This window comes from Amborella trichopoda, chromosome 3 (assembly GCF_054954075.1).
Source record: "Amborella trichopoda isolate Santa Cruz 75 chromosome 3, AtrichopodaSantaCruz75HAP2 v2.0, whole genome shotgun sequence".
Lineage (NCBI taxonomy): Eukaryota > Viridiplantae > Streptophyta > Magnoliopsida > Amborellales > Amborellaceae > Amborella > Amborella trichopoda.
In genome coordinates this window covers 49,883,744-49,908,106 of record NC_142338.1, presented here as the reverse complement: position 1 = coordinate 49,908,106, position 24,363 = coordinate 49,883,744, and the positions used below count along the sequence as shown (strand labels likewise).

Below are 24,363 nucleotides of genomic sequence, written 5' to 3'. Positions count from 1 at the left end.
TTGATCTTAGATCCGACGTCTCAAAGTATTTTATTTTTAGTTTTTTTTTTATACAATTTGTATGAATATGAAAATTGGTTCGTGTCATATTCTCATTGGGGCACACCTTTAAAAAATATTAAAAATATTTTTTCGATAAAATATAATGACTAAAATACCCCTTGAATCTTTCAAAGGTATTTTGGTCATTTTTATTATTAAAATATTGTTTTTATATTTTTAGTTTAATAGAGGATCGGACGTACAAAATTTGGTGTTAAAATAGTTTGTAGAAAAAAATTAAAAATAAAATAATATAGAGACGTAACATTGTGATTGGGGCAATCCTAGCCCTCCATTCAGAATGAACGGTTGGATAACGAAAAATATATAAGTTTTATGTTGTAGGAGAAGCATAAAAAGCTTGTCCTATTCTTAAATCCAGTTCCTCCAAAAACCAGCCATTATAATTTTGTATGAAGACCAATGGTACTGGATTCTGTCTAAAAACTATCTGTGGTGACTTTTAAAAATATGATAGAAGACCTAAGTACCTCCCTCCCTCTCTCTCTCTCTCTCTCTCTCTCTCTCTTTCTCTCTCAATTTAATAACAGTCTTTGTCTTCAAAGGCTGCTCCATTTAATGTTTGGTGCACATGAGGAAACAATGATGGACCTTTCATTATATTAGTTTATAGTTGTCTTTCATTCCTCAAATGAAAGGACGGTCATGCCACTTTTAAATGTGTTAAACCGGCATTTTAAAGTCAAAAGGGATCCTCCATTTGGGATTGTGTAGGAAGATTGTGCCCTCTTATTGGCTTGGCTGTAATGTTGGACTTTTAAAACCATTACTCAGTCTAATTAGGAAACTCCTAAAATGAACCATCCATCTACAAGGAAAAATTTTCTCAAGTTTCAAAACCACTGCAACCATGACCAAAGTATCCTCTACCAAAAGAATTTGATTTGGCTGGCTAAAGGAGAAGCAAAAACATCTGAATCGATGTAAATTCATTTTAAGGGCTGAAGATGTTGATATTGCTTTAATGGATTTCCTGTGCCATTCTTGTTATTGCCTTGGATTGAGAAGTTAGGCTTGAGTTTTAGGGTTTTGGTTGTGTAAATTCAGACAAACATATCGGGCCTTGTTCGTGGAACTCAATCTTTGCTCCTTCTAGTCTCAATCACAGCCTAAACCCAATTCCAAAGCCCATGTTGTCTAGTGGCTTATGCTTCAAAGTTCAAAATCTCCATCACTAATATCTAATGTTCAAATATTAGGTTACCAAAGAAATAAACAAAAAGAAGCCCAAAAAGTGATGAAAGGGCAAATTGGTCATTCTTGAAAATGAAGATGACATCTTGCAAGGTCAAGCATGAGATTGAGGATCAGGACCAGAGCCCTTTTACCCAGTTTGTAGGTGTCCTAAGAAAGTGGTCCCCATGGCCAAAAAAGTGAGCTGTATGGGCCCGGCCCTGGCCCTACTTTTGGACTTTTCATGGCTGACCGACCACAAATTAGACCTTGTTTTCTCCTTCTGCATTTTTCCTTATATATAATGATGCCTTCCCATAGACCATCTCCCTTCATAATTCTCACTTCTCCCTTTTCCCTTCATTCAGTTCCCCCTTTCTATTCCTTCCTTGTTAGCCATGGCTTTAGGTCTGCGTTCCTCCACCCTAAACACCAACTTTTTCCGACCATCAATAGAAGGCGAAATCCCAAGAATTCACTCTTTAGACAATCTCTCAGGCTCCTCAGGCCTGCTGAAGTATGTCTCTAGCAAAGCCTTCCCATCCATTCGAGCGAAGAGTTCGTGCAACAGATCGCTTCTTACCCATGAAACTCCAGCTATGACTCACAGGATTCCGATCGGTGAGCACAAGCTCCATGGCCTCCAGAGCTCTAGAGTAAAGGGAGTGCCAGTCTTTGTTATGCTGCCTCTTGATACTGTGAACTTTGAAGGGGCACTTAGTCGGCCTCGAGCACTGAATGCTAGTCTTATGGCACTCAAGGCCGCTGGGGTGGCTGGAGTGATGGTGGATGCATGGTGGGGGTTGGCCGAGAAGGACGCGCCTCGACAGTATAACTGGAGAGGTTATTTGGAGCTTGTTCGTATGGTCGAGAAGCATGGTTTGAAGCTCCAGGTTGTTATGTCTTTCCATCGGTGTGGAGGAAATGTTGGCGACAATTGCAAGTAAGTCCTGAAAATTTTCATTTTTTTTTTGGGGTAATTATCGATGAAATTCATCATCCTCAAAGCTTTTTCCCAACTATTTAAGGTCGGAATTTTGGAATAAAAATTTTAAGGACTCAAATTAGTTAGTTATATATGAAATGCTTCTCTATCTTTTTCTTTTTGGGAGGCTGTGCTGTGATTGCAACCATGGGCAGTAGAGATGAGCAGGGTTTCCTTTTGCTACGAATTCCCTCAAGCACATGGGAATTTATCAAAATACATCTTATTTACCAACTATTCAAAGTTTTAGCCATTTTAATCTATTTTCAAGGGAATGAATAGAAGTTTATCAAAATACATGCAACAGATTAACTATTTAACAATTTACCATACAGTTTGAAAGCTGATAAGAAAGAATTACTATTTATCAGTCTAACGTAGAAGCCTGATTGCATAAGTAGCGTACGAAACTTATGTACCTGCGCCAAAATGATAGCATGCAATCCACATCAAAAAGAAAATAAAGAAAAAGATAAACAAAACTCAATAAAGAAGGGTGTGGTTTGTATAGGGCTGACGCCCTAAACAAAAATAGTGTCGGAATATGTTTTTTTGGTACCGAAAATCTTTCTAATGGTTTGAAACTTTATTTTCATATCTACTTATAAAATTTAAAACAACTTAAAAAATGGTATAGATCGAGAAGATCTATGAACACTTGAAATATCTTAAAAATTGATGGTCTAGAAATACATTACAAGATGAACTTTTTACAAGATTTGAAATTCATGTTTTCTCATGTCCATACATCTTGAGGTCAAGATGATCGATTTGGGGATATTTTTGGGCATCGAAATAACCTTTTCTAGTGAATTTTTTAGGTACACCTTAATTTAATTGTTTAGGGCCTTCATAAAATAATAAAGTTTTTTTTAAAAAAAGAAAATAAAATATGAGTAGTTAGATTAAGGGAAAGTGTCCAATTGGATTCCAAATAATAGATTACGCGTCCCGTTTTATCTCATACTTTGTGGAATCTTAGATGGATCCAATCACGAGTTTGACAATTTGCATAATAAAAAATTGAAATTTTTTTATATAAGGTTGTAACTTGTAACCATATAAATATTGAAGTAAGGTGCACCTAAAAAATGCTACAAAAGAGAGTGTTCTAGCATTGGAGAAGCCTCTAATTGATTATCTCGACTTCAAGGTATACAACCATAACAAACAAGAAATTTTGAGTCCAAAAAATAGTGCATGCATCTTGTAATAAGTGATTAACAATGTCTATTTTCAAGTGTTTCTTGATATGCATGGTCAATACCATTTTTAAAATTTTAAAATTTTAAATTTCATAACTAAAGATAAAAATAGACTTTAATGTTATCATATGGTTTTGAATACTAGAACATCTCTAAGCAAATTTTAAAGTTATACCTTACTTCTACAGTATAAAGCGACAACCTTATACAAACCTCACGTAAAGAAATTTGCACGGCTCACAACTAAATGGTTCATGCTTTTCCATATACAACTTGTCGATAAGATGCTTTTCATATGAAACATTCAAAGAAAAAGAAAAATGCTTTTCATATGGATAATTTGGATGAATTCTTTTCTTTTAAAAAATTAAAATAAAAGGTTGACCTTTCATTCACTTCAATAGAAGGTTTCCAAAGGTATATTTGTCATTCAAATTAGCAGGATCAGGGGCTATTATGATCCACACCTCTCCTCCGATCAGGTACATTGGAGAGGCATCTTGATCATGGCCAATTTAGAGCCCAAACGGTCTGGAAATGAATTAAGATTGTCTAAACATGCACAATTATAGCAATTAGGAAGTTTATAAAAATGTACTTCATAAATGAATTATTTAGTGTCTTATTTATTTCTTTTGATCTAATCTCATAAAGCACATCAAACTGGGAATGAGGTTGAGGTCATGGTGGTAGCACTGCCTAAGCCTCAACTATCAGTCTAGGTTTCCATTCTCGACGCATTTGAAAAAAAATGCATCAAACTACACATGATCATAAATTGGAGTAGTTGAAAAGAGGTGCAATGTTAAATAGCCGATAAATTAGTTATATTTGATAAATTTCTCTCATATTGTCTTTCATTTTGTTAGTCACATCATCATAGCATTTTTCCAATTAATTGAGATCGGCTCTTTCATCATGTTAACTTGTTGTTTGGAAATAGTACTATTTTATTTTTGGAGCATGCTTCTCATTTTTTATTTTTTATTTTTAATCATAGAAATTGTTAGGTAGAAAATTTTGATATGGGTCCTGTCATGCTAGGAGGCTACAACCGTTGGATCGTTATCCTATATCTAGATGTGGATAGGTATCAAATGCAAATTAGCATAAATATCCTCAACATCTCAAGTTGGATAAGATGCAATTCCATTGAACTCATTACATGGAACGTGTGAAGAATTTTCCTAGGACGTTATTTCCCTTTTTCATAAATATCTTTCTTTTTCTGTTGTGTGAAAAGGGCAAAAGGAATGAGAAAAGAGTGAATACAAATGATACGTAAAAGTGCCGGGAAAGATTACTGTACTTCTCTTATTGTATTTATTGTATTGAAGTTATATAATTCCCTCCATCTGACCGTTCAATATAGATCAAGTGAGTCATTGATGGTTGATCTAGATCCAACTTCTTAAAATATTTTATTTTAATTTCTTCCTACAAGTCATATAAATATGAAATTTGGTACGTCCTATTATCTCAATAAGGCGCACGTATAAATATTAAAAAAAATATTTCTGATAAAATAAAATGACCAAAATGCACCTAAAGTTTTCAGAGATATTTTGATCATTTTATTTTATCAATTTTTTTTTTTTTATATATTCTTTACAGGTGCGAGAGGAGTGGATGCTCAAAATTTGGTGTTAACATTTTTGTAGAAAAACTTTAAAATAGAATAATGTGGAGGCATAATATTGTGTTTGGATGCATTTCATTTGTCCATTCAGATTAGACGACTGGATATGGAGAAGTGTATAACTTCTTTATAAGGGAAGTATAGAAAATTTCCCCCAAAGTGCTACTTATATATAGGGAAAAATTTAATCGAAGCGTTATGCAAATGCAGCCTCCTTCCAAAGAAAAACATAAAAATTCCCGAGTATGGATTTAGGTTTTAAAATACATTCGAAGTAACTCTGTACGCATTTATGCTTGGATACAGGACTATGAAACTAAAAAAATAATGCAACTATGGTGATCCACGAAGAATTAAATGAACAATAACAAAACAAAAGTCCAAAGTATTAAAACACTATCCTATGTGTAGACTCCTAGGGTGTCACCCGAGGACAATATGATCCCACGGGAACTTATGATGTTATGGCTAAAACCATAGGTTAAGGTATAGAGAACATTTATTTTTGGAAAATTGTTTGATAGGGCTGCACCCCTATTAAAGTAAATAAAGCCTCACCTCATAACTCACCAAAAATTGAAATTCAAACATCGTAAAGCCTCTATATCAATCATCTCAACTTGAACATTATGGTTCTGAAAAAAAATTAAGATTTCAAGCTTTAAAAATAGCATATAATGTAACAAATTATCTAGATTGTCTATCTTGCCCTGAACGTAAGTGCTCATAGATCTACCAGATCTGTGTATTTTTTTGGTTCCAAATTTTATTGTCGGTGTTGGAAATTCATTTTGGAGCCATCATGGAGATTTCCTTTGCCAAAAGCCTAAGCCTTATAGAAACTTCATTCTTTACTTTTATTACAACGAGGTCATAATCATTCTTGTTCATCAGATTTCAAATCAAATGGTTGTGAGTGTGTTATTGATTATACTCAGAGTTCAAATTTTTTTTTTCGAACTTTGTGATGCACTCCAAGCCATCCAAAAAGACATCAAATGGCTAATACCAATTGTGACCTCTATGTAACAAAGATAAATAGCTTTATTGTATGAAAAAGTTTGTATAAGGTTGCAACTTTAAAATGTAGAATTAAAGATATACCTCAAAAATCTATCATAAGAGGTTGTTTGGATGTTGGAAAACCGTATGATTGATCATCTTGACAACGAGATGTATGAATATGAAAAAAAAAAAAAAAAATTAAGTTTGCAAAATAATGTATCTTGCAATACATTATTTGGACAGTCCATTTTCAATATTTGAACTATTTTTAGAGTTTAAAATTTTATCACTAGAGATAGAAATAAATTTTTAAGCCATCTTAAAAAAAAAAAATATCAAAATTACATTTATGATAAAATTTAAAGGTACATGTTAATTGGATTGTTTAAGGTTGCAACCTTATGCAAACCACACCCTTATTGTATATAATCCCAAAACATCAGCCAAGCTCATGACATATCACTCTTATTGTATATAATCCCAAAACATCAGCCAAGCTCATGACATATCATGTGACAAACCTTCGAGAGAAACTATCTCCGTACACCCTCTTATTAAGTTTCATCTCCTCAATAGAAGGTTTTAAAACATATCTTTCGATATAGAGATCCCATGTATCATATTTTCTAACCCTTAAACTAACTTTATCCCAAACAAAAGTTCAAAAGACATCGTTTTTTGTATTCTTTTTTAAACCCTATCCTCAAACCTCTCCTCCTTTTTTTTAAAATATTGGAAAAAAAATATCTTTTAAAAAATATCATTTTTTAATATTGAAAAACAAAGAAAGAAGTTTGAAGATAAACACCTGAATAGAGGGAAAAGGGGTTTAAAAAAGAATTGAAAAAAAGATATCTTTAAAACTTTTGTTTGGGCTAAAAGCAATGGGTAAAGTGAGCCTACTGAATTAGAAGATATAATAAATGAGATTTCTATGTTGCAAGATATGTTTTGAAACATGGTTTTGATGATAAATGAAACTTAAAAAGAGCCTCAATCAAGGCATACTAGACGTCTTCCCGACTTTATAGACCTTCACTTAACATTAAATTTTTTTTGCAGTATCCCTTTACCACCATGGGTGTTGGAGGAAGTAAGCAAAAATCCAGACTTGGTGTACACAGACCGAAGCGGCAGAAGAAACCCTGAATACATCTCCCTAGGTTGTGACTCCCTCCCAGTCCTCAGAGGAAGAACACCCATTCAGGTCTATGCTGATTACATGAGAAGCTTTAGGGATACCTTTAAGAATTACCTCGGAGAAGTCATCGTGGTGAGTTCAAATCCACAATGCACATAATGTGTCGAGATCGAGAGAGATTTCTAACCATTGAATGGATCAATAGAACAATTCATCTGCATCATCTGTCTTGAGAACAGAGCTGAGGGATGGCATACTCTCTGATCTTTTATGTGCACTATACTCTCTAATCTTTTATAGACATGCATATTATGATCATGTGGGTTAACTAATTGTGACTGGATGATAATGCAGGAAATACAAGTGGGGATGGGTCCTTGTGGGGAGCTCCGATATCCCTCCTACCCTGAGAGCAATGGCACATGGCGTTTCCCAGGGATTGGAGAGTTTCAATGCTATGACAAGGTAAATATGAAAGACTAACCAAACGAACCCAGGCTCATGGAAGCAAACCCAGTTTTATGAAAACAACAAAGACAGCCCTGCACACTCACACTCACACGCGCACACACACACACAGATAAATAAGATTGTTTCTCTTATAAAAACCAAACTAACAACAATATTTATGGAATGTAAAAGCATGCACACATTCTGTGTATGTGATAGTGCAGTACAATCCAAACTGGGTGAGGTCCTTGCCCAGTTTTCGCTGAGAACTGTCTGACTGGTCCAATCAGTTGAGTTCAGAAAACAATAATCTTTCCTAGTCCATAGGTACAATTTGATATGCCAATTCAAATCAAACTAGCCAGTCTGGTATCCTTCAACAACATTGACCAACAATACTTCTAAAAACCCACGTCCAAAAGTAGGGATACATCATCTAATCCAGCCACAAAAATTGCATGAACCCAAAACTTGGGTACATAGAACTTCGAACCCAAAACCATAGTGCAACATTCATTCCCTAACCATTGAGCCAAGAAACCAAAAATGCATTGGTCTAAATACCATCCAGAAAATTCTTCATTCAACTCAACCCAGTTAGCCGAAATTCACAAAGTTTCTTTCTCCTTTTGTTGCTCAAAAGAAATATTTCTTTGCACCAAATTTTGTTTCCAAACTAGGCCTCAAAATCTTAGTATGGGCACCTTTTTTATCTTTCTAAGGAACTCTACTAACAATCAAATTACCTCACTTCACATGCTCTGTGACCTCACAAAATCCATGGTTGACAAATATTGCAGTACATGCAAGCCTCCTTACAAGCATCAGCCATAGCAATTGGGAAAGAAGAGTGGGGAAGAGGTGGGCCCCATGACTCTGGTCAATACAACCAATTCCCTGAGGAAACTGGATTCTTCCGCCGAGACGGAACCTGGAACTCCGATTATGGGAACTTCTTTCTTCAATGGTACTCAAACATGCTCCTAAACCATGGTGACCGCATTCTACAAGCTTCCGGGGCCATCTTCGCTGGAACAGGGGCCAAACTTTCAGGAAAGGTTGCCGGGATACACTGGCACTACCAAAGCAGGTCCCATCCCGCAGAGCTAACAGCTGGCTACTATAATACGAGAAATACAGATGGCTATAGTCCAATTGCCCGATTATTTGCCCGAAGAGACACAATATTGAACTTCACATGCATGGAAATGAGGGACTCTGAGCAACCAGGCCACGCTGGGTGCGGGCCAGAGGGCCTCGTCCGCCAAGTGGCCTCAGCAGCTCAATACGCTGGAATCCACCTTGCAGGGGAGAATGCGCTAGAAAGGTACGATGATGCTGCATTAGAGAAGGTGGCAGCCAGTTGTTTTCTTCAAGAAAATGGCCAAAAACTGGCAGCATTCACTTATTTGAGGATGAACAAGAGGTTGTTTGAAAGTGAGAACTGGAGGAGGTTTGTGGGGTTTGTCAGGAGTCTGTCAGAGGAAGGGTGCTATGGGAAGTTGTCTAGGGAGGATTCAGGACGATCAGATCTAAGTGTCAGTTGGTTGGGTGACAGGAATCTTAGGACTGAGGCTGCCGCCCTCATGTGATTTTGCCGGAATATGGTGGGTGGTGCCAGAATCCAGCCACTGGAAACATGTAAGTAAACAGGGTTTTGGATGAGAGGAATCTTGAGGACGGAGACCAATTCCCTATTGTAAGGGGGCAGAGATCTGAGGATCCACTGCTGCCATTGTGTAAGTATGCCGGAGACTGCGTTACGGTGGATGGAGTAACTGTATCCATGTATACTTTTTTTCTTTTTGGGTGGATTAGCTTGGTTTATATGGATCACGTGATTTGAACTCTTGGATCTCATCAAAACTGAGTGTTCCACCAATGGATCAAAGGACACAGGACAATATATATTGTCTCATAGTTGTCAAATATATCGAAAAATTCCCTAGATGTGGGAGATAATGACATAAAAATATAACTCATGATTGCTGAGTTTAGCATATTCTTTCCCTAAATTGTGCATTCAAAGCAAGCATTCCCATAAAGTCATCTTACAGGTGGTTTGCACGTCATGACGAGAAGATGAAATAACATCAAGGAAGTGCCAATAAACTATAAATAAAGTATCTAGGAGAACTCAAACTATCATTATAGACCAACACATACCACTTTGCTTCCTTTCAAGGTGGAAATTTGTTCGAGGGATCTTTGAATCCAAGTAAGAAGTATGTTTAAGGGTATGAATAAAACCGTGAAACAATGGGTTAATCTTTGTCAGGTCAGAATGAACACGAGCCCACTAACGGAGATAAATGAGTACTGAGTCACCAAACTAAGAAAACATGAATTTGCCTTGAAACCAAGAAAAAGATCCGTCAAGCCCTGATGTCCAAAAAGATACTTGGAAAAAGGTTATCTTGATATACCAAATTTTCTTTGACAAGAAGCTTAATGTGACAGTCCATGCAGAAATTGAAGATATACCTTGACGCAAGAATTCATTCAACTTAAGAAAACAATGCATAGCTTGGGAACACAATTGAGTCAGGAATCACCTAAACAATCTTCATAACAAGAAATGGGTGCATGGAGATACCCTAACAATATAAAAACTAATATGGATGAAGACAATGAAGAATAGCACGAGCACTTCAATAAAGCCACAATTTCACAAGAATAAGAAGTGTAAGCGCATTGAATAAGTCCTACGAATCCAAAGAGCTCAATAAAATCCTGCTTTACTTTCATAAATCCCCATATGTGGCACATTGACCATATATGAAGGTGCATCGCCAACAATTATGCACCCAGATGACTGTTTGTGAGAGCAGAAAAATGCCCACAACAATTTTTGGTTAAACCAAACAAACCCCCCTCCCAAAACACCCACCCATCCCCCAAAAAAGAACCAAACCAAAAAAAAAACAAACCTCTCTCTCCTCTAAACCAAGAAAAAAATGCAGGCATCTGCTTGTGGACAGTGCGACCCACCAGATCTGAACATGATGACGATCGTGGGTCCCACTTTCTTCATTGTTCTACAACATTAGAGAGTGATGACCCATAAGGACCGGGGTTTTCTGTAACCCATTAGATTATGGCATACCTTTCCATAAAATTATGCAAAATAGTACTTAGACATCAAATGTTGTTGCCCCATGAGATGTGAGGCATGTTGTGAGGATCCAACTTCCCTTTCATCAATATCTTTAAAATACTATGAGAGCCAATTATCGTTTTCTCGTTAATAATTATTCAAAAAAAGTACAAAGGCCATCGATCATAACATGCTTTCACATGTTTCATTCATCTCATGGCCCTAGTTGGCAAGCTTGTCTGCCAACTGTTAGGTTATGGGATATACATAGCTCGCATTTATACCAACCAAGAAATCGAGTGTTTCCTTAAGAGAGAAGCAAGAACAAACAAAATCTTTCTTCTATAATCAGTGAGCTGATAACCCTATGAGTTGACATCAATTGTAATAAAAAAATTAAAACAAAAAAAGGCATCCTCAGCTATATGTTACAAACATGATTATATGAGAAAACTCACCTCAGGGATAACTGTCCCAGCATCTTGTCCTATTCCTATACAGAGCTGGATAAATGCCTTGTACACTTGAACCCCCTACACTACTTCACAGAGGGCCATAAAAAACTTACACTCTCTTTAATCCTAAAGAGATTGAGGCACGGCCTCTAAGGATCACAGATTGCCACATGCATCATGTAATCGTTTCAACTCATTCTACCTTGATTAGAAGCTTAAAAATCTGTGCAGATAATTCATATGGACAAACTCTATCAAGTATCTAAGGGTCAGCCATTGCCATGTCCATCACATATCCATCGAAGCAAAGAGTTTCACTCATCTCTGTCATTTCAAAGCTTAAAAATTAGATCAGAGAGCCCATGTAGCTTAGTATAAATGAGAAACCCCCCTTAACTTAGGATCACTCATTTCTATATGCATCACAAGTCATTGCAGAGAAAATCTCAACTCACCTCCATGGCCTCCAAGCTTAAAAATTAAATCAGAAAAATCATGTGGCTTAATCTTATCAAGATCCCACTTTCGCTCACCTGTTATCCTTTGTCGACACATGGTCTCAAAGGTGAGATGCATTAGAAAATCCAAAAACACACATTTCTCAGCCCTTTCATCTGAAATCTTGGCATCCTCACAGAAGTCAAAATGAGCTCTCTCTAGTATGTTACGCGTAGCATCATCCAAACTAAAGGAAGCCCTCCTAAATCTATCAGCCCACATCAAGGCCCTATCAGGCATCCCTTGCTTGCAAAAGTGAGTGAGCAACACATTAACAGTAACCACATTAGGTAAAAAGTTCATCTTAAGAAGTTTACCCAAGAGAATTGTGGCCCGGTCAAGCACATCATAACATAAACCATCAAGCAAGGTGTTGTATGTGATTGTGCTAGGACCAAATCCCATCATGACAAGCTCATCAAGCATCTTGAGAGCATGACCCATCATATGATTAATGCAAAGACCATGGATCCATATGTTATATGTTATACAATCAGGGGGACAATCATCTATTGCCATTTTGTTCACATAGTCAGCAGCACTAACCATATCGAAGGCCTTGCAATAAGCGTCAATGAGAGTATTATATGTAACACTGTTAGGGGCCAAGCCACTACTATTCAAAATGTGCAAATATATATTGTTTGCCATCTTAAATCTTCCTTGTCTACAAAGCCCATTGATTATAGTATTGCTAGTAAAAAGATCGGGCACAATCCCTCTTTCTCTCATCTCACTTTCCAATTTGAATGCTTGGACCAAGTCACCATCCTTACAGTGCCCATCAATCAAAGAATTATATGTGAAGTTATTGGGTACGACTCCTCTCCTTGACATCTCCCTAAAATACTCACAAGCCTCATCAGTGAGATTTGACTTGCAAAGGCCGTTTATAAAGGCAGAGTAAGCGACAACATCAGGTGAGATCCCTTTGCCTTCCATATCATTCCAAAGACCCAAAGCAAGAGAAATCTCACCATTCCTGAAATACCCATCAATCAGTATGGTGAATGCAACTCTATTAGGAGGAAAACCTCTTAAAAGCATCTCATCCATGAGCCTTTCAGCTTCTAGCATTCTCCCTTCTCTGCACAAACCCACGAGAAGTGAGCAATATGTCACAATGGAAGGAGCCAATCCAAAATTTTCCATTAATTTGTAGAGAGAAAAAGCCTCATCTACGAGTCCAAGCCTACTATGACCAGCAATGATCGTGTTGAATGTGAACAAGCCTGGAGACACCCTCTTCTCAATCATCTCTCTAAAGAGCTCTGTGGCCTCATCTAACTGGCCTGCCCAACAATGCCTAGCAATGAGTATATTGAATGTACATGTATCAGGCACAAGACCCATTCCTAACATATCCCTTAAAAGTCTCTCTACTTCTTCCTCTCTCGCAAACTTACAATATGCGGAGAGAAGAGTATTGAGAGTGAAACTATCAGCCATAAAACCTCTCTCTACCATTTCTCGATAAATAAGGTTTGCTGAATCAATATCTCCACACTTGAAATACCCATGAATCAAAGTGTTATATGTTACATTGTTGGGTGATACTCTTTGTTCTCCCATTCTTTTGAAAATTCTCTTCGCTTCCTCCATGTCTCCAGTCTTGCAGGCCCCACTGATGAGTGTGTTATAAGTTACATTATTGGGGTGACAACCCCTTTGAAGCATTAGATCAAACAAAACCAGAGCATAGGAGAAATGGCCATAAATACAGTGAGAATTGATGAGAATGTTATAGGTGAAAACATCAGGAACACACCCATATCGATTCATAACTTCCATTAAACTCTTCCCTCTCCCTAAATCTCCTCTTCTGCAAAACCCAAGTATCAAATTATTGAAAGTTCGAACATTGGGTCGAGGCCCATCATCCAACAACTCTCTAAAAAGTTGCAGAATAATGGAAACCTCACCAAACCCAAATAACAAATCGAAAAGAATGTTCAAAGCTGAAATACTCGGTAAAATTTTCTCAGTCCTCATTCTACCCAATATCACAATTGCATCGCAAACCAACTTTGCATTGAGACAAGCTCTAAATAGTAAATCAAACACACATGAATCGGACCCATATAGACCACGAATACCCCAGAGCGTATCAAATACAGCTGAGCGGGAGAAATCTCTAGTACTCATTACCAGATGAAAGAGAACATCTTCAGCTAAACTTCGCGATCCTTGAGCAACTAGGTGGTGCACCATGATCAAACAAGAGAGAGAAAAACACGGTGAGTCCTCCGGGATCACAGAAATGAAGAGGGAGAAAGCGGCATCGCGATTTCTGAGCCGCTTCATGAGCTTGGCAATGGATGAATGGGTTTTCAGAGAGAGAAAGTAATTGAGAAGTGAACATTGTCGAGTCTTTGAAGCTTTGGAGAGGGTAATGGCGAGGACTCGGAGGTCTAACGGGTTCGGTGGGCTTTTAGAGCAGCAAGGAGGAGGGGCTATGAATTGTTGGAGAAAGGAGGTGGTTGTGTGGGGTGAAGAGAGGGAAAACGTTTTTGTAGAGAGATGGACGAGGTGGGGTAGCAAGAAGAGAGGGAAGGTGATGCGTGGGGAGAGACGCGGAGGCTTTAGTGCGCTTCTCATCTTCGGTGGGGGGCTCAAACCCTCCTTTTTGTATTTCCAGCTCTGCCTCCATTGCCAACATAGAGAAGGGGAGAGAGAACCTGTTTCTGTATGGATTTTCCATTTATGCGATTTGGATTTGGATTTGTATTTTGATTTTGATTTTGATTTTGATTTTGATCTTTTAGGGTACCTTACTCCTAGGGAAATATACCGGAGCATTATATAAACGTTTCCCCACAAATTGCTTTCGATGACAATAATAGAATCGATTACAATAATAGAAAGGACTTAGAATAGATTTAGGTTGATGTGTTCCGTCTTATTCATTTTAGTTGAATGATATAAATTTGATATATGTTTTAAAATAATATTAATAAGTGATATGTTTAATCTAGTGTTCAAATAAAATAGGTGACGTACAACTTTACTTTTTACAATTGGACACTGTCTCTATGAGTTAATGACTCATGGTAGAAATACAGGCCTTTAATAATTTATTTTTAAAATAAAATTTAATCCTATATAATTTTTAACATGTAAATTAGTAATCTTTACAAGTAAATAATTTTAAAAACTAAAAATTATATTTTTTGAAAAAAATATTTGAATTGTTGATTTTATTTTTTCTTTAAAGGGCGGTAGATCTATATTTTTTTTGGTGAATAGTATAGACCTCCAAGCCTGCATAGTAATAGGTGTGGGGTGGAACGCACCAAACAATTCTCCTTTTCAAATAGGGTTGCATCCTTACTTTTTTTTTGTTTTTTTTTTGGGGAAAAGTTTATATAAGGTTGTAACCTTAAAATGTAGAACTGCGGATGCACCTAAAAAATCCATCGGTAAAGCCTGTTTTAATGTTGAAAAATCCTCTAATTGATCATCTCGACATCGAGATGTATGACTATGAAAAAAAAAGGATTTTGAGTTTAAAAAATGATGTATCTTACAACATATTATCTAGCTCGTTCATTTTCAAAATTTTCATATGTTTATAGATCTACTTGATTTTAATCATTTTTGGAGCTTAAAATTTTATAAGTAGATTTGAAAATAGATTTTGAGATAATCTTTAGAATATCTTACGTTAAAATTATATGTTATGATAAAATTGGAATGTACGCCTTAAATGGATTGTTTAAGGTTACAACCTGAAACCACACCCTTTTTTTATGGGAAAATATTTCCATAAACCCCATTTTTAATTTTCATTTTTCCATTGATCTAAACTTGCAAAACCTATCTTACTACATAGAAATTCATTCTATTATATTTCTTAACCCCCTAAATTGGTCGGTCTGACTCATTGCACCGCTAACTGTTTGGCCTGACTAGACGGAACATTGATCAATGTTTTGGTCCATCTGGTTGAGTGTTTAATTGAAAATCGATCAAAATTATTTGCTAAGTTTTGTGATAAATAAAATTGTAGTAGCTTTTTTGTGATATATTTTATTTTAAATTATTAATAATATTTTCCTTTTTATTTAAATTTAATCTAATAGGGTCGACTATCAGTCGCACCCACTTTGATTAGACCAACTCTCACTTTTTTGGTGACGGTAGTATCGGTAACATAAGTGAAACTTAACAATGACTTGATTTTGATCGATAATATGACAGAACTTTTATTTTTCAGCGTTGAAGTCATAACAAAGAATGAATTACCATAGAAAAGAACATTGCATTTGTACGTCTCCCATAAATAGATCCAACAAATAGAGTACTCGGGGGTAATGGTTGTGAAAATTAATTAGTAACCATCAAATGTGAAATTTGGTAGCTTGGGTGTGTTTAAAGTTTGATAAAATCCTTTTTGAACTTTGAACTTTTTCAATGGAATAAATGCAATTACATAATTTCACATCTAATTGTTAAGATTGATTGTGATCACCTTGTACAAAAAGGTAAGTGGTCTTATAATATACATTTTGATATCTATTTTATGATTTGCTCTATTTGTTAGAAAGGTTGAAATTTAACATAAAAATCATGTACCGACATATGCTAAGGTTGGGTGGTCGGGAAGGATGTAGGGAAGGATGTACTTCCCTACACTAGAGACGAGTGTGGCTTTCCAATCTCTCATAAATAGATCTAATAAACAGATTACTTGGGTTAATGGTTGCGTTAAAACTAATTAATAACCATCAAATGTGAAAATTGATAATTTGGGTGTGTCATAAAGTTCGATAAAGTTTATTTTGAACTTTGAACTTGTTCAATGGAATAAATATAACGATCCAATTTTACATGTAGTTATCAAGATTAATTGTGACCACCTTATACAAGAAGTAAGTTGTCTCATATTATACTTTTTCATATATATTTTATGATTTGTTCTATTTCTTACAAAGGTTAAAGATTTGTAGTCCACTATTTTTCATTCTTCATTGATTATATTGTGATGGATTTAGTCAAAAGTTCATCTTGCAACAAATGTATGTAAACAGGTTGTACCCCCTCGACACTGTTCATCTTGCATAGTATAAAGTCAGTGCCTTATAAAAACCTTTTTGTGATTAGATAATAATTTTCCAATTGTTGGAGGGTGGTTGGCATAAAGTTGCAACCTCAAACAATCATAGTAAAGTACAGCACCAAATTTCACTGTAAGATATAATTTTGGTGTTAAAAATTCTTAGGATAGCCTAAGAATCCATTTTCATCTCTAATTATAAAATTTTAAATTTTAAAAATAGTTCAAATCAAGTAGATCTATAAACACATGAAAATCTTGAAAATGGACGGTCTAGATAATGTGTTGCAAGATGCATTATTTTTGGGACGCGAAATATTTTTTTATTTTTATGTTCATACATCTCGATGTCGAGATGATCGATTAGAGAGTTTCCAATCTTCAAAACAACCTTTCACAATGGATTTTTAAGGTACACCTTAATTCTACATTTTAAGGTTGCAAGATTATATAAACTTTCTCCATTGGATCATAGATATTTATAGCTACTTTTTTCTTCTCTTAAATTGCTATCCATGCTAATTGAATCATTCATAGAGAAGGTCCCTTACACCCAAATATACAAAACAAATGGTGGATAAAGGGGTAGATTTCACTTCTCATCTCATCACCATGGAGCCCATTTAGTGCATGGTGATCATTATGACCACCCTATTAATCATGAACACATGGACAATATCATACTATAATCCCCAATCTGTGATAAAAGTCTTGCCTACTCTAGTGACCATGACCATTTTAATAGGTACCTTTTTGGTTAACTTCATTCATTGAAATGAGGTTTGTGTCATTGTATCTCAATCATTATTGACCATATGATATGAAATAGGGTAATAAGCGTTGTGTTATTGATGGGGTATAAAGTTGCAAATAAGATTTTTCAAATGTTACGACAATATCATAGCCTATCAAAGATTTCATATCTGATGGTTAAAAGTGATAGAACTTTATTATATTAAAAATCACAATATACAATCCCATACAATATATTTGCATTTTGACAAGGGGCTAGGTATTTGGTGTAGAAGCTAGTGTCTATGGCATATACCGGAAATTATCACTTGGTAGAGTTTCGGTGCATCCAGGGATGCAATAATTTTTTTTTTGAATAGCAAATATATAAACATATGATGTAGTTTGCATAAGATTGCAACATTAAGCAATCAAAGTGGTGCATTTTATCATAAGATATAATTTTAGCATAAAAATTTATAAGATATCATAAGCATCTATTTTCATCTCTAATTATAACAGTTCAGACTCCAAAAAATGTTTCAAATCAAGTACATCTATAAAACCATGAAAATATTGAAAATGGACAGTCCAGAAAATGTGCTGCAAGGTGCACTATTTTTGGGACTCGAATATTTTTTTTTTTTTTTTCACATTCATACGTCTCGATGTTGAGATGATTAATTAGAGGGTTTTCCAACTTCAAAACATTCTTTTACGATGAATTTTTTAAGTGCATCTTAAATCTACGTTTTAACAACAAACTAGACATTACCCTTTCTATAGTAGTGTGTGAGGCTTGTGTTAGTCTTGTTTAAAATATGAAGAATCTCATTAACAATGGATGTTAACTTCCATGGTGCGCATGCTCGATTTGTGCCCCATTTGATAACATTATGAATCACCCTCTGTCAATTTCATCTTCTTGCCTTCCAAAGTCTCCCGTTCCCTCATTTACTAAAATAAATCCCCTTTTCCTCAAGTTATCAATGGCGGGATGATAGTCGTAAGTTGTATCTCAACATTTATCCAGAAAAAAAAAAAAAAAAGAAAAGAAAAAAAAAAAAACACTTATTGTTTGCTTAGAAAACAAAACAAGTGTATCCTTGGTTGGCCTTTCTTTCCTCCCGAATACTCCCCTGGCAAGGCCAAATATGCAAGAGTACAACTGGATCTCTAAATTCTAATTCTCTGATGATGATTTATGAACCCATTGATATCTTACACCACACATTCGATTCTCAAAATCTAAAGCCTAACATGCACCACTGGTGCATGGTTGGTTTTGTGATATACCATGGTGATGGATATTACATTTTATAATTAGAGATAAAATAAATTTTTAAGCCATCACAAGGATTTTCAGTAGTGAAACGACGTCTTTCGTTACTATTTGAATGTGCGTCTTGCTTTGATTGTTTATAGCCTCGGCCGTAGACAAACCACATCCTAATGTAAATAGCCCCCTGAGTATGTAAGTAGGTTTGCCTTACCCTTTTGGCTTTAGAGGTAAAATGGCTCTTAGCAGCCTTATTACTACTTTTTTTAACAAGGTCGTGCAGGAATGGAAGTTGAGACATAGCTATGAAAACCTAACTGCTACCGTCTTCGCTTAAACCCGATTCCTTAGCACCCTGTTACTACTTAGATGGGTAGGAACATGCTGGGCCGCCACAGCCCGAAACCATGTAAAACAAGCCCAACCTATGGCCAAAAATTTATAATTGGGCACCGCCCTAAATCGTGGTAACATGGCCCAAACCCAAAAAAATTGGGCCTTCTAAGGTGGACCTCATATAACCGCTCTGAAATTTTTCAAAAAGCTGTGTAGAAAAACAGTTGGGTTGGATCCGGTCCAGCCTGGCCCTGTCAAAAATACACCGGGCCTATCAGACCTGACACTCGGGTTAAAATGCGAAATTGGACCCGGAGGAATAGCCCTACAGGCCCAGCTCTGATTTATTGTGTCTTAATACCCCTAAAAACTAGAGCAGAATCCGACTTTGCAGACTCGTCAAAAAATTTTCCTCTTTAGACACCACAAATTCCAATTATATATGCTTACAAAGATTTTTTAGATTCATGATGTAAGATATAAAATCCATGTATCTATGTTATGGCGACTATGGAAGGAAACAAAGAGGTATTGATCATTTCAAATCTTAAAATGCTCGACCAAAGACTTCCCGTTGAGCCCCTTGCTGAAGAACCTCCCGAAACATTATGTCATAGTGAACTTGCGATATTTTGGTGAATTTTAGGGTGAGAGCAGCTCCTCTATGGGACCATAAACTGCGGAATCATCCCTCTTCCCCGGCGTGTAGAAAATGGGTACTGAGATCCTCGGCTCTTTTGATGGGTTTGCCAGGATACGGTGTTCCGCACTTTTGTACACCTCATTTGAAACAATATGCATTCATTTATAAGAGACGAGGTTAAAAGATGGGATAATAGTAAGAGAAGGACATAAAATTTCAAAAAACATAAATAATTTTGGAGTGAAAATGATTGTAACCTCTCTGTACAAAAGATCAATGGTCTCACAATTCCTTGAAAGACACATATAGGACTCTTGCTCAATTAAATATGGTCGAGAGGGATAAATAATGCATAGTAAACATTGAATTATTCCTCAATTGAATCAGGAGAGAGAGATTTATACAATTCAAAAAGAAAGAAAAACAGAGAGATTCGTATGACAAACACAATATCAAATATAAATGAGATATATATATTATAAGAAAGAATATGAAATAAGCCGATTGATGGGAACCTCATATATGACGCCAGCTTAACATACTTTGGGGAATAGAGGCAATTATATATGTAAATGTACATTAAGAGCAACTTAGCTTTTGGGCAAGGAGATCACAATTAACATCTAGCATTAGATAAGAGATTGTGGCTGGGGTGTACCTTGTCATCAGTTTCAAGGTCCAAAATCAAAATTTTTGAAATTTGTAATACATCATAAGTTGTCAGATTTCACATTGCGGCATCTTTTTATTAAAGATAAATATTCTTATAATATCAACCGCTTTATGTATGTAGCGACCCCCTAACCTTTTGATCTAGAATTTGTGCGTCTTTTATCAAATGGACAAGCCTTCTATGCTTCATCTACGACATAACACTTATATACTTCCCTTTATCCAACCATCTATTCTGAATGGACGACTAAGATGGCCCCAAACACAATGTCATATCTCTACACTATTTTATTTTTAATTTTTTTCTTCAAATTACACTAATAAAAAATATAAAAAATTCCTAATAAATAAAATGTCTAAAACACCCCTGAAAGTTTCAATGGGTATTTTGGTAATTATATTTTACAAAAAAAATCTTTTTAATATTTTTTTAGATGCACCCCAATGAGAAGATGGCACGTACCAAATTGTATATTCTTACAATCTGTAAAAAAGAATTAAAAATTAAATACTCTGAGGCATCAGGTCCAAATGAAACGGTGGGTGCCTCATTCAATCAAAATTGAACAGCTGAATGCTTGGGGAATCATAGAGTTTCTATATTGTAAGGGAAGTACATAAACCTTTCCTCTATCAAATGGTCATTGGACTAGGCAATTTGTCATGGATGGTTTTCGTTATTGTAATAACGCTCGATAATATAAAGATATGATGTACATGATATTGTTAGCCCAGTTTATGTATGCCAGATATTCATGAGCAAGTTTGTTTGAAAAAATGGGTAGGAGCTTGTCTTCCCCACCGAATTACCCAAAAAAAAAACAATATTTGTGAATTTTCTTGTTAAAGTCTCATGGGTCGCATTTGATTTTTGGAAGACAAATTGCATCTTCCAATATTGTAGCACTTCTCTCAATTTGATAACGGGGAAATTTTACAATAAAGTGGATACCACATATTTAAAGCTAACTGTGGCTACAACCAGTTATACGTAGGTATTGTGAAACTCCGATATCTACTTCTCTAGAAGATGCAGTTTCCAAAACCACATCTACTAGAAATCAAACACACCAATGCTGATTTGGAAACATATCCCATCCACAATGAAAAGTTTCTTATCCATGTTCATTCGTTACAATGGGCTGGACGGTGAAAACAAAACCTTCTGCATAAATTCCTCTTTTCAAAAGTAAGACAACAAAATATTTTAAATGTTTTCTTTCCTTACCTATTTTTAAAAATAATTAGTAGTTTTTGAATGCGTAAGTGAAAATGAAAATCTAGACCAGTAGCTGAAGCTCACGTAACCACCACGGCCTCAACCCCAATCCCAAACCTTTTAAATGTTGAACACTAGATGTCTTTCATTTGGTCTCATAGGTCTCATAGGTGTACCACATAATTTTTTGTGAATACCATGTTCTACCAAAAAAATTGAAAAAATTACTGAAACCTCTATTGACACAAAATGTCCTCCCAACAACTTTTTAAAGTAGGAAAAAAAAGTGAGTACTGTTTTCTTTTGTACTTTCCCCTCAGTCAAAAGTTCAATAAATTTATAACCAAGATTCTCCTCTCTCTATCTTATACCCACATTTCATAGTGTAGGTTCGGCACTATGAAATCAATGTGCCTAACTGGTTCAGTTGAAAACAGGGGTCAAATAGGGATATTTTGATAAAACAGAGTACCTTTTTTAATTTGGGGGTAGTTGAAAAAAAATAATACTGATTATTTTAAGAAAATTATAAAAAATATACTTTAATTTTTGAACTATTAAAAATAAACCTCAAACTTTTCAAAATCTCATTCATATCCCTTTTTTTCACTTTTTGTTTTTTTTTTTATCAAAATAGCATTTACTGTAGTCTTAAAACCTTAAAAACATCACGATATACTCATTACTATGATGGTCATGGACGGTTTAGTGTTTTGAAACATCACGACACTTAAAAAGCCATGATGGTCGTTGACAGGCATCACGACACATAAAAAGTTGTGATGCACGTTAAGAGGCACAACAACATTTAAAATATGTGATGCACATTAAGAGACATTACGACACTTAAAAAGTCGTGATGGTTGTTAAAGGTTCTTATGCCCTATGGTAGTTAAATTAGAACCGTGCTATGTCAATAAATTATCATTGTTCTTTAAATGCCGTGATGCTTTAAAATTACATTTGACTTGCAACTTGCCACGACCGTCGCGGTTTTCAATGGTAAATGATATCTTCACAATTCTAATTATGAAGGCTAACTCACCCAAAATATGTATGGATGCGGTTTTGAAACGTTTTGAGTTTATTTTCAATAATCTAAAAGTTAAGGGTCAGTTTGGATGTACCCAAAATTGCAATATTTTCCAATGCCAAGAAAAAAAAGATTGAGATAGCAACTGGTAACCGTTTGAATAGCCCCATTAGATTTAATTCCCAACAAAACACATTATGAGGCTAAGCCAAATTTGTCCAAAAACGTTAGCGAAAAAATCCCTATCATTTATCCCAAACCGCTAAGCTAAATTTGCCCAAAAATGTTTCCTAAAAAATCACTATCATTTTCCTAAACCTTCTGGCTCTGAGTCACACTAACAAAAACATCTCTCCCACTCTCAAGCAGGTTTCACAACTCTTTCTTTCTCTCATCTTCAACTATGCATCTCTCCTACTCTCGCATCTTCAACTATGCATCTCTCCTAATCTCAAGCAGGTCTCACAGCTTCTTTCATCCTCAACTATGCATGGGTAGGTTCAGGGTTGTTAATAGGCTGGGCTCGCCACGGCCCGAAACCATGTAAAGCAAGCCCAACCTAGGGCCGAAAATTTAAAATTGGGCATGGCCTAAAATCACGGCAATAAAGTCCAAACCCCAAAAAAATTAGGCCCCAAACCCAAAAAAATTGGGAAATTTCTCAGAAAGCTGTGTAAAAAAGATATAGGAAAGAAGTTTCCATAGGGCCTATGCTTTATGAAAACAAAATAAAGCCTCATCTCAAATTCTCTTCCAGAAAGTACTTTTGACATTGAAATCTTCATAATGGCTCTAAAATTAATTTCCAACACCGACAATAAAATTTTAAACTAAAAAAATGTACAAGCCTATGAACATTTATTTTTAGGGTGAAATGGATGGTCTAATGATTTGTTGCGATATGCACAATTTTTAAAATTTGAATCCTATTTTTTTTGTACAACCATAATGTTCCAGCTGATATGATCGATTTAAAGGTTTTTCAACACTTAAATTGCAAATTTTGATGAGTTATGAGGTGAGGTTTTACTTATTTTGATAGGACTGCAGCCCTATCAAAGCGTTTTCCAAAAGATTTTGAGCTGGATTCGGTATAGCCGGGTCCCAGCCCTAAAATACACGGGCATACTGGACCTGGTACATCAGTTTAAATGCGAAACTGGACCTGGCCCAAAAGCCCGACAAGGCCCTCGCTTTGATTTACTGTGTATAATTGAAATTCCCCTAAAAACTAGAGCTGAATATGTGTTGGCAGACTCGAAAAAAACTTTTCCTCTTTAAACACCACAAATTCCAAGTGTCTATGGAGATTTTCTAGATTTATGATATAATACATAAAATCCATGTATCTATTTAAAGGCAAGGGAGGAAGGAAATAAACTAGCAATGTTCAAAAACTCCACTCGGCCAAGGTACTCAGACCCTGGCTCAGGCGAGTTATTCGGTTGAGTCCGAGTAACTCAACCAAGTTTATATCATGTTAAAACCTAACAAAATAAAGGTACGTGTATAAAAATAAATTAAGGTACTGTATAAAAATAAACTAAGGTACATACATAATACGATATTTACTATTGCTCGGGTAGTATACGGGTAAGAAGAGTCTATGGACCCTCTACAGGAGGTCTAGGTATCAATGGGCTCCTGGAATGATAGCCAAAAGCCAACTATAAATCATCTAG

At 35.7% G+C, this 24,363-nt stretch overlaps 2 protein-coding genes across 2 annotated transcripts; one reads left to right on the top strand and one right to left on the bottom strand.

Moving 5' to 3' along the window:
* Positions 1-1,523: 1,523 nt before the first annotated feature.
* CT-BMY (chloroplast beta-amylase) lies at positions 1,524-9,661 on the top strand. The gene is made up of 4 exons (XM_011623185.3): positions 1,524-2,179; positions 7,133-7,343; positions 7,566-7,676; positions 8,462-9,661. Exons 1-4 carry the CDS (start codon positions 1,635-1,637, stop codon positions 9,251-9,253), a joined length of 1,659 nt encoding a protein of 552 aa, XP_011621487.1. The 5' UTR covers positions 1,524-1,634; the 3' UTR covers positions 9,254-9,661.
* A 1,419-nt stretch (positions 9,662-11,080) lies between these two features.
* On the bottom strand, positions 11,081-14,533 carry LOC18429118 (uncharacterized). Its single transcript, XM_006838410.4, has one exon. It carries the CDS (start codon positions 14,508-14,510, stop codon positions 11,643-11,645), a length of 2,868 nt encoding a protein of 955 aa, XP_006838473.3. The 5' UTR covers positions 14,511-14,533; the 3' UTR covers positions 11,081-11,642.
* Between the last annotated feature and the right edge of the window lie 9,830 nt (positions 14,534-24,363).